We start from the raw sequence: 12,139 nt of genomic DNA, 5'->3' as shown, positions 1-12,139 counted from the left end.
TATAATACTTAAAACATGTCACTCCACTCTCTTCTTGGTTATATGGTTTCTGAAGAGATGTGTAATATATTAATAATTATTATACTTGTTCCTGTATACTGGAAACATTTGTTCTCTTGGTCATCTACTAGGAGTTTCTCTTTGTTTTTAATTTTCTGCAGTCTAAATATTATATATCCAGGTGTCAAGGTTTACCATCTATCTGGGTGATATCCGACTTTTTAAATCTCTGTTTTGGTATCTGTCATCAATATTTGAAAACTTCTTGTGCTTAATTTTATCAGTATTCTTATATTCCAATGTATGTCACACCTTTTGAAGTCTGTCTTCTTTTAAAAAAAAATTGTTTTTTCTTTTTGTATTTAAGATTAGGACATTTCCAGTGACCTGTCTTCAAGTTCGCTAAGTTTCAATAATTCATTTCTCACCCATGTCTGGTCCACTAATAAGCCCAGCAAAGCTACTTTTTCTTTCAGATATAGCATTTTTTAATTTCCAGCTTTTTCTTTTGATTCTTTATTCTTTCACAAAATTTCTCTCTGTTTACATAATCAGTACATTCTTGGATGTTATGTATTTTTTACATGAAAACCCTTAACATCTTAAACCTAGTTATTTAAAATTCCCTCTCTGATAATTTCATTACCTTTGCCACAACTAAATCTAGCCTGATAGATGCTTTTTCTCCTTAAATTGTATTTTATCTTGCTTTTTGGCATGCCTTCAAATCTTTGGTTTACAACCAGACATGTTGTATCAGATAATAAATGAAATAAATACTCCTGAGGTGAACGAATTTATAGTAATCTGTTTAGGAGCAGGCTATATTTAAAGTCTGCTATAGTTCTGGGTGTGAGACGCTTTAAATTTGTCTGTTGTCCTTGTGTTTGTCACCTTTCTTGACTTTGTACTTTTCTTAGTACTTTCCCCACAGAGAGTATCAGTCTTATAGGTTTTTTATTTTGTTTTGTTCTTTTTTTTTTTTTTTTAACAGTAATTCACAGTCATTATACTGGAACCACATCGTGGTAGTAACCATCAGGTAGTGGGGAGAGTAATCTAGAGTCTTATGAACAAATCTTAGTCTTTTAGTGATTCTTGCTTGTGCCCTTACAAGTGTTTTGCTGTGGTATTGCTTCTCCAACTTCCCTTTACGTGAGACAGGAAGCTGAGAAAGGGCCAGAGAGAGAGGCTACCCTTTCCCAGTGGGATAGGCTCTGATGAAGTGTTTTCCCCCGGAGGGTAGGCCTCTGCTTGGAGAACACACTGAGAGCATTTCACCCTGATTATTCTTCCTCTCACTGTTTCTCAGATCTTTATTATGTGAATCTGGTGAGATTCCTGGAAGTAAATCCCACAAAAGTGTAGGCACCTCCTAAAACTATAGTCCCCAGATGTCACTCACTCTCAAGTTAATCTATACTTAGCTTCCAGTAATTCATCAACATTAGTACTGCTGCTAGTAACGGTTCCAGTGACTTCTGCTCTGGGAGAGGAATCTCAGATGTCACTGTCTTGATTTCTCTTTCTCTTCTCATTTGTGGTTAGTGGTTTGCCCTTGACAGGGCTCAGATCGTGGTACCCCTAAGTTTGGTGCCTTGGTGTGCTGCATACTTTGAACTGGAGAAGACTGGACAAACGTCAGATGCACCATCTTTGTGACCTTTTTCCACCCTCCTGTTTCCCATCCTTCTTTTATCTCCAAAGCAAATCATAGAAGCCAGAATTTCTCTTGTCCAAGGCAGGTCATTAAAACTAGAATTCCTCTTCCCCAAAACATACCCTAAAACCCATACAGGTTTCCCTTCTCCCTTGAAGACTCTCACTCCAGAGGAGTCCTGCCCCAAGCCCGAGAGAAAGGAATGCTACACAGGGAGGCCAAGCAGAAGCTGGACAGACTGGTCCTACTGGGTTTCTCCCAAATTGTACTCTTTTTGTTCAATCACATTTCTACCTGGCTGTCTATTCTTCATCAAATCTAAGCATAAGAATGGACAGTGTTGTCTGGAACTCTGGGTCTTCATTTAAGGCTTCTATGTCCCATAAAACATATATTTTTTTTTAATTCTGGATTCGTATGAGGACACTTAAGATTAGGTTACATAATTTTCTTTCTTCAAGCTGTAGTTGTGTCCTTCACCCAGGAAGTGGGCCATGTATCCCTACATTGTGCCTGGCAGGTGGGAACTTACTGAGCCCTCTTCCCCCACTCCCTTCTTGAATTTAATTGTGTTTTTCTGTCATGTGGGCCTGTAGATGCTGAAACTGGCAAATCAGGCCCACACAGAAAACTCTGATGAAACAAATTTGTTATGGTTTTCTCTTGTGAACTTGCCTTTTGTTATAGGCGTGTCGGTTGTAACTTTGATGATGGGTAAGGAAAGCTGCTCCATTTCTGCTCCTGTACCATGCAACTTTAGTTTTCTGATGGGTTCAGGTTTTTTTTTTTTTTTTAGTTTGTTTAGCTTTTTCTTATAAAAATGGGCTATTTATATGTTGAGGCTTTCCTTATGCATTTGTGAAAAGGTACTGAGTCATGACATAAAATACAGCTTACCAGGGTTGAAAACATTGAAAAGAACAGTGCATGAAACAGAGAAAACAAATGATCTGGGCCCATTTCTGCGGAGGCATTTCCCATCTGTAATCCAAAGCAGTGTCATATAACCATATTGTCTGCTGCTACATAGCAACCAACATTTTGGAAGAAAATCTCTTATTAATTTTCAGAACACACCAGTTGAAAGAAAGATTTGGAGAAGTTTAATTAGTATAGCTGGTAAATAGTACTTTATACTTACTAAAAATTTGTTGTTTAACCCTGCAGACCACTTATGCCTTGTAATATCTTCAGAACCATGGAATAGCAGTCTTTGCTTTTCTGATAAACACTTTGAACTTTGACATATTTTATTCTTTGCACTACTTTTAGCCAGGCATACTGAGCAAAAAAAAAACTTAGGTTATATGAATAATTATGTTTCACACCTTGATCTACTATTTGGGAAATATTATTTAAGTACTTTTTAATTTGCAGTATTGATTTTTTTTTCTGTAGTAACTTTAGTCTAACTAGATTTGGTTTAAACTCTGAAACTAATTAGGTGGAAATTATTGTTCATGGAATTGATTAAGAACATGACCTAGGAAGTCAGGAGCACAGAGACAAGAAAGGAAGAAAGGAAAGAGACAGCTTTCTCCCACATCCCTTCTGCATATGCTTGTCCAAGACAGAAAGCAGTGTCTGAAATGTTTATCAATTCCCAGTGTAGAGGCTTTTTTTCTTATAATCCATCTCCAACCTAAGCTGTGCAAGTAAATCCATGAAGGGGACATAACTTTTGCTTAAGATAAATGAGGGCCTGGAAATGCTCTGTGAATGAGCTATATGCTAACAAGGGGAAAAAAGCAGCTCAGGAGGTGTTTGACATGCTGTTTAATTCTAAATGCTTTTACTACATTTCCAAATTCATAAGATGGAACATCTTTTTTATTTCAAACTATTTCATGAAATTCCATTTATGAAGTTGTATAAGGTAGTTTTATTCTCTGATCATAAAAAGATATCAAAAACGTAAAAGCCAAGTAATCTTACATTTATATTGAACCATTAAGGAATTAATAGATTAGATTTTGATTTTAGTGCAATTATTATGGCAAGTATGGTTATTCCATCTGGCATTTTAAATCTGATATAATTTATCATGCCTGAAGCAAAGCTAGAAAAAGAAATGATGAGCTTCATAAATGAATTAAGGAAAAGATGGAAAGATTATATGTAGAAATTATACCATAATAATAAAATAATGAAAGAAAATTATGCTTCCCAGAACAACCAAAAACATACCAGAGGCTTAGGGAATAAAGAAAGGAAAAATAAGTTCATTAATAAAAAATCCAAATGTCTGCTAATCCTAATGTTATAATAAAGCAAATAATTTAGTTTCATTATTTAATAGCTGGTGTATATTAAAGGGATCTCTGCCAACATATTTTAAAATGTGTGATGTTACTGGATGTCACTTTGCTACATGGTATACAAACTAATTTCTCATAATTTACACATTCTCACTTTTGCAAATCCAGATTAATAATAACAACCTTGGGTGTGTGAAAACTAAACACAGGAAACACCTGCAGAATAATATTAGTTTCTGTGGGGAAGCGAAACCATGTATCATATATTTATTGGAGGGAACTCAGAATGACTTTTTTTTATACCTACTAAATCATAAAAGTTCTTACCTAAAGCTTTCATGCACCAGACATTCTTATTCCAAAGGGCTGGCCGTGTTCTAACACGCTTGTTATTTGACGTAAATTCAACCTCCATGGTATCACCAATGACTGCATCTCTCAAAATAATGAATATTTCACCAGGATTCTAGAAGATTAAAATGTAACCCATTTAAGCACTTAAAAAAGTTTACATTAGCCAAAGAACCCATTACATTATTAATGGTTAAGATCACACATTACTATTAAAGAACCCTTCTATGGTGTTCAACTGGATTTGGTAATGAAATATGTAAATGTGATTCTTTCTACATTTTAAATGTATCAATTTGGTGTTCATTGAACGCTCTTTTCCCTCCTCATAACATATTTTGTAACCGAAAAAAACAGTGAGGATACAGCTGCTCCCTTTCCCTCCCCCCTTTCCCTCCCCTTCCTATGCCAGGGTACAAGCATCCGCTCAGAGACCATCAGAGCACTAGAATTTAGATGTTAAATAAATCCCCCTTCTAAATCCTTTTTTCCCCTCCTTCTTTGAAATTAGTTTCTTTATAAATGAGAGGGCTGAACAGGTTTAAGATCTGTTATAATTTAAATATAGTGATTTTTTAAATGTACAACAGTTTTATATTTTATATAATAGAAAGTCTCTGGTTAATCTTTACAATGCCTATCTGTGAAAATTTTTTAGTTGACTAAAAGTTATAAAACAGAAAATTTCAAGACTTAAGTAAGATGGAAAAGCTAAACCTATATCCACAAGGTAAAAAGAGTCATTGAAAAAAAAACTCTTTTTGGAAAAAAATCCAAAAAATCATACCAGAGGTGAGAAGACTGGAATTAATACAGAGAAAAGTAAGGAATAAGCATTGACTGAGCACTTAATAAGGTGGCTTGCATTTTCACTGTGCATTGCAAACCAGGTAGCAGTCCTGCTGGGACGTGCTCTTGCCATGCACTGTGGCTCCTTTTCTCCCTCTGTCTCCCCACGCTTATCCTGTCCACCAATGTGCGATGCAGCTTTCACCAGCTCCACAGAATCCTCCCTGCCACTTCAGGTCACAAGGAGTTTTAGCACCTCCAAAGGAATAGTGGAGCGTTTCACATCCCCCCACACCCCTCCTTGGACCATAGCTACATCATGCCCTTTTCTCTTGATTGGATTTTCATGTCTCTGTCTTGGCTTTACAGCTAGATTATAAATATCCCGATGGCACTTTTATTCTCCTATATTATTGTATTACCTTGGAAGAATTACACACTTAAGATATGTCTTATATGTATATATTATATTAATGTATAAATAATGTGTATATATTTTAAATTAATGTGGAGTCAGACTATAAAAATGACATATTTTAATTGAGCAAGCTCAGTTTTATTTTTGACTTCCCCCAGGATTCAAAGCTTCATCTGCTCCCTGCAGTTAGCATCTTGCTCCATGATTATATGGTAAACTGAATTCAATGAAGAAAATATTAGGGCATTCAACAATTCCAATGGTCATCAGTTTAGTTTTGCCAGTTCTGAGGCTGCTGTTTTGCTCTCCATTTTTCTCTGCATCCCTTACTTGATGCTAAGCATTCAGGGAGAAAAGGGATCATCATAATGATCACTTCCAAACTCTAAGCTTTGCTGCTTAGTCACAGACCTTGAGACCTAAACAAAAGTATGGAAATTTGGCCTACAATGTGACATTTATATCTGAATTTCTAGAGTAAGATACAGAGAGCATTATTGTTTTAATAATGGTCCTGAGCCATCCCACGTGCATCTCAGTTTGAAAACCACTCAGTAAAAGGACAAAAGGCATCCTTTGGTCATTATAAAACCTCACCTCCAAGAGGATAGCATTTGACAACTCAGATATTTTAGGCATTAATTTATGTATCCATCTTTTGCCTTTTTAACCATATTATTAAATTAAATTGCAGGATCAGTCATTAAGTTAAGGTTGCTTACCAAGAACTAGTTTGTGACACAGTGTCAGAAGTTAGGTAGTGTTATATTATTCTATATTGTTAAGGGGTCTGGGATGAACTTATAAAGAAGTAATGTCAGACTCTTATGGCCCTTCAAAATCAAATCCTTATCATCTTAGGGTATATCTCTAAACCAGGTTTGCTGGTTTAGCATCCATGGTCTGTCCTATGTGTTTGGAGATTCCTATTATGGTTTCAGCCTCAGAGGTGAATGAAAAGGTCAGAAAAAATGAAGGACTTTACTAAAGATGTCATGTTCTAGGATTTATATTTTTAAAAATCAATGAAACTAATATATATATCCAAATTCTGGTAAAGCCACTTAAAAGGTCCTTTGCAGTTACATTATGACTATAACAAGTTAATTTTCTGAAGAAAGCAGCAAATGACTGAATCAGTTATAAAAATGTTTTTATCATCAGGACAACGGCAGTGGGAGAATAAAACAAATATAAAGACATATGGGGTAGAGACAAGATGGCTGACTAAAGCCAGCTTTCCACAGAGGCTCCCATCCAGAAGGAGAGTTAAAGGACAGAAATTTAGCTAGTAACCTGGTGGATTAGAGCTGCACCAAGAGAGAAGGTTGAGGAACGCACATCAACCCAGCTGAGGCAAGCTGCAACCACAAGGATACAAACAAAAGGTACAAAATCCATCACCAAGTAGACGGGAGTCCCCTCCCCCATGAGAATGGCTCAGAGTGCCCCACAAACAAACGAGCAGAGTTCAAAGGTCTTCCCACTACACTCCAAGGGAGAGACCCTCTAAAAACTGGACCTACCTCCCCTACTAGGGTGCTACAGCGTTCTCCTGCCAGGCATAAAACTGTATATATTCTCTACCTGCAATCTGAGCTCCCAGCACTCCCCTCCACTCTCACTCTGAGGTCTGGAGGCCTATCCCCCAGGAGTCCAGATTCTTGGGTGACTTCTTGAGGGGTGTGGACAGGGCCTAAACTGCAGCTGGTCAGTGCTGACTCTGGGGCATAGGAGTGAGGAGAGGACGGTCGGGGGAGAAGGAACCACACCAGAGCGGTGGTGCCCCGAGGCACAGAGCAGCAGCCGTCTTTTAGCAACAATAGGGCTCACTCCCGGATATTCTGAAGCCACACCCCCTGTCTCCCTGGGCAACCAGAGGATGCCGGGCAGCTACTCAGGTAGCAACCACCATGGAACAGATCTGGGATGGAAACGCAGGCCCCGTGAGTAAAGGGTTTGCCTGAGGCAGTACCCGCCTGGGTGGAGTGCGGGGACTAGAAACGCACGCGCAGAGCAGGGAAGTTCCCAGGGTGGGGCTGACCCAGAGGACCACTTTACTGAGCCTAAGACACACCCGGCCCTCAGGGGATTGTAAGCCTATAGACAAAGGAAGGCAGGAGGCTAGAACTGACAGCTAACCAAATACAAACCTGCAGGAGCAAAGACAAGGCCTGAGGCGCAGGCTCTGGGAACTCAAAACAGCTTCTCTTCTGTAGGGGAATTTAGCAGGGACAAAAACAAATTCCTGCAAAGTTGTTCTGTTCTATTCTGTCAGTAACATCAATCAGGGGTGGGGCTGGAACTGAGTGAACACTCCCCAGCCTCCATCAAGCACTGGAGGTTGTCAGGCCTCACCTTCCCCTGCTAGATAGAGGAAGAGCGCAGCGGCCTGGCTGAGTAGAAATAGATTTCCTTATGATTCAGGCAGGTGCAACCCCCTGGAGTATCTGTTCACTACAGGCAACTGGGTCAAAGCCCTGCTGGACTATCAGTGACTGGGTGTGACAAAGGTGCAAGTTGGGGAAGGAGGCATCAACCTTCCCAGACTGATCTATTTGCTGGGTGGGTCTTCCTGACTCCACAGAGCACTGGAGCAAGCCATATCATAGTAGTCACCAGACCTCTGTGATCCAATTGCCAAAGACCTTTTAAACTCTCCCACCTGAGACAGGTGCTGACTGAGACAATTGATTTGGACCTTTTGAACTGAGCCAATCGCCTGAGGACTGTTCAGGTGGTGCCCTGGATGTGTGGTTTTAGGAAGGTTTGATTTTCCTTTTCCAATTGTTGCCTGTGGGGGGCGGGGTGACTTAATTGCTGGTATTTCTCCACAGCTGAGACTTCAACCCAGAGTAACTGTTTCACTACAGTTGAACAGAGACCAGCTGAAAACAAGACAGTACCACTTAGCCCCACCACAACAAACAAGTCCCCAGTTTCTCAGGCCATAGCACTGTACGGGTCCTTGACAAATCTCCAGGGGAAAAATCAAATGATGTAAAACAATCATGGGGCCGAACCAGTAGAAAAACTCTGGTAACATGAATAACCAGAATAGATCATCCCCCAAGGAAAGGTATGGCAGATGTAACTGAAGATCCCATTCATAAACAGCTGGCCAAGATGTCAGAAATCGAATTCAGAATTTGGATTGCAAACAAGATTAATAGAATGGGGGGAAATTTGGAATTAGAAATTCAAGCAGCAATTCAAAAGTCGGAATTAGAAATTCAAGGAGAAATTCAAAAGTTGTCTCAAGAATTTAAGGAATTTAAAGACAAAACCACCAAAGATTTTGATGCACTGAAGCAAGAATTTGCAGCCCTCAAAGATCTGAAAAACACAGTAGAATCCCTCAGTAACAGAGTGGAGCAAGCAGAAGAAAGGATTCCTGACAATGAAGACAAAGCCTCTGAACAGGCCCAAACTCTCAAAGAGGAAGAGAAATGGAGAGCAAAAATGGATCATTCTCTCAGAGAACTCTGGGATAATTCAAAGAAGGCAAATATCCACTTCGATGGAATCCCTGAAAGTCATGAAGTGCCCTCGCAAGGCACAGAGGACCTTCTCTATGAAATTATGAAAAAGAATTTTCCAGACATGCCAAGAGATTCTGAAATTCAGATAGCAGACAGTTTCAGAACCCCAGCATGACTCAATCCCAATAAGACATCCCCGAGGCATATCATAATTAACTTCACTAAAGTTAATATGAAGGATTAATATCCAGTTGCCAAAGACCTTTTAAACTCTCCCATCTGAGACAGGTGCTGACTGAGACAATTGATTTGGACCTTTTGAACTGAGCCAATCACCCGAGGACTATTCAGGTGGCGCCCTGGGTATGTGGTTGTAGGAAATTCTGAAAGCAGCCAGACGTAAGAAATCCATTACCTACAAAGGGAAGAATATTAGAATGACTACAGATCTCTCTGCTGAAACTTTTCAAGCCAGAAGAGGGTGGTCATCGACTTTTAATCTCCTAAAGCAAAATAACTTTCAACCCTGGATCCTGTATCCAGCTAAACTGAGTTTCATTAATGATGGAGAAATTAAACACTTTAATATGTATTAAACTAAATACTTTAATTCATATGTTGAAGAAATTTGCCATAACCAAACCAGCTCTTCAGGATATTCTCAGACCTATCCTCCATAATGACCAGCCCAATCCTCTACCACAAAAGTAAACTCACTCAGAAACTTTTGATCAAACTCCAACTTCCACAGTGGTGAAAAAATTAAAAATGTCCACTGGACTTTTGAAAAACTCGATACCCAAAATTTTACCAGACTTATCAATATTCTCCATTAATGTAAACGGCTTAAATTGTCCTCTAAAGAGGTACAGGGTAGCTGACTGGATACAAAAACTCAGGCCAGATATTTGCTGCATACAAGAGTCACATCTTACCTTAACAGACAAATATAGACTCAGGGTGAAACGATGGTCATCCATATTTCAGGCAAATGGTAATCAGAAAAAAGCAGGTGTTGCAATTATATTTGCAGATACAATAGGCTTTAAACCAACACAAGTAAGGAAGGATAAGAATGGTCACTTCATATTTGTTAAGGGTAATACTCAATATGATGAGATTTCAATTATTAATATCTATGCACCCAACCAGAATGCACCTCAATGTATAAGAGAAACTCTAACAGACATGAGCAACTTGATTTCCCGCAGCTCCATAGTTGGAGATTTCAACACTCCTTTGGCCGTGTTGGATCAATCCTCCAATAAGAAGCTTAGCAAAGAAATTTTAGATTTAAACCTAACCATACAACATTTGGATTTAGCAGACATCTACAGAACATTTCATCTCAACAAAACTGAATACACAGACTTCTCATCAGCCTGTGGAACATACTCCAAAATCGATCACATCTTAGGTCACAAGTCTAACCTCAGTAAATTTAAAAAAATAAAAATTATTCCTTGCATCTTCTCTGACCACCATGGAATAAAAGTTGAACTCCGTAACAACAGGAATCCGCATACTCATACAAAAACATGGAAGTTAAGTAACCTTATGTTGAACGATAGCTGGGTCAGAGATGAGATTAAGAAGGAAATTACCAAATTTTTGGAACAAAATGACAATGAAGACATGAATTATCAGAACCTCTGGGATACCACAAAAGTAGTCCTAAGAGGGAAATTTATAGCACTGCAAGCCTTCCTCAAGAGAATGGAAAGAGAGGAAGTTAACAACTTAATGGGACATCTCAAGCAACTGGAAAAGGAAGAACATTCCAACACCAAACCCAATGGAAGAAAAGAAATAACCAAAAATAGAGCAGAATTAAATGAAATTGAAAACAAAAGAATTATACAACAGATCAACAAATCAAAAGTTGGTTTTTTGGAAAGGTCAATAAAATAGATAAACCTTTGGCTAATCTAACCAGGAAAAAAAGAGTAAAATCTCTAATCTCATCAAGCAGAAAAGACCAAGACAAAATAACAACAGACTTCTCAGAAATTCAAAAAATCCTTAATGAATATTACAAGAAACTTTATTCTCAGAAATATGAATATCTAAAGGAAATTGACATATACTTGGAAGCACGTCACATTCCAAGACTTAGCCAGAATCAAGTGGAAATGTTGAACAGGCCCATATCAAGTTCTGAAATAGCATCAACCATAAGAAATCTTCCTAAAAAGAAAAGCCCAGGACAGATGGCTTCATGTCAGAATTCTACCAAACCTTTAAGGAGGAACTAGTACCTATATTACTCAACCTGTTCCAAAATATAGAAAAAGAAGGAAGACTACCCAACACGTTCTATGAAGCAAACATCACCCTGATCCCCAAACCAGGAAAAGACCCAACAAGAAAGAAAATTATAGACCAATATCACTAATGAATATAGATGCAAAAATATTCAACAAGATCCTAACAAACAGAATCCAGCAACACATCAAACAAATTATACACCATGACCAAGTCAGTTTTATCCCAGGGTCTCAAGGCTGGTTCAATATACGTAAATCTATAAATATAATTCAGCACATAAACAAATTAAAAAACAAAGACCATATGATTCTCTCAATCGATGCAGAAAAAGCTTTTGATAATACCCAGCATCCCTTCATGATCAGAACACTTAAGAAAATTGGTATAGAAGGGACATTTCTTAAACTGATAGAGGCCATCTACAGCAAACCCACAGCCAATATTGTATTGAATGGAATTAAATTGAAATCATTTCCACTCAGATCAGGAACCAGACAAGGCTGTCCATTGTCTGCACTGCTCTTTAACATTGTAATGGAAGTTTTAGCCACTGCAATTAGGGAAGAAAAGGCGATCAAGGGTATCCATATAGGGTCAGAAGAGATCAAACTTTCGCTCTTTGCAGATGATATGATTGTGTATCTGGAAAACACCAGGGATTCTACTACAAAACTCTTAGAAGTGATCAAGGAATACAGCAGCATCTCAGGTTACAAAATCAACATTCATAAATTGTTAGCCTTTATATATACCAACAATAGTCAAGCTGAAAAAATAGTTAAGGACTCTATTCCATTCACAGTAGTGCCAAAGATGAAACATTTGGGAGTTTATCTAACAAAGTATGTGAAAGATCTCTATAAAGAGAACTATGGAACTCTAATAAAAGAAATAGGTGAAAATGTTAACAAAT

General features: G+C 38.2%; 1 protein-coding gene across 3 annotated transcripts in view; it reads right to left on the bottom strand.

The window, feature by feature from the left end:
* Nucleotides 1–12,139, bottom strand: part of BANK1 (B cell scaffold protein with ankyrin repeats 1) — a 282,885-nt gene that overhangs the window by 194,731 nt on the left and 76,015 nt on the right. For all 3 annotated transcript variants that reach the window (XM_053557383.1, XM_053557456.1, XM_053557534.1), the window contains exon 4: nt 4,246–4,384. In XM_053557383.1, the coding sequence (XP_053413358.1) occupies nt 4,246–4,384 (139 nt within the window). The remainder of the gene's footprint in view (nt 1–4,245; nt 4,385–12,139) is intronic.

Source organism: Nycticebus coucang, chromosome 1, assembly GCF_027406575.1.
Source record: "Nycticebus coucang isolate mNycCou1 chromosome 1, mNycCou1.pri, whole genome shotgun sequence".
Classification (NCBI taxonomy): domain Eukaryota; kingdom Metazoa; phylum Chordata; class Mammalia; order Primates; family Lorisidae; genus Nycticebus; species Nycticebus coucang.
This window is presented reverse-complemented; position numbering and strand designations above follow the sequence as displayed.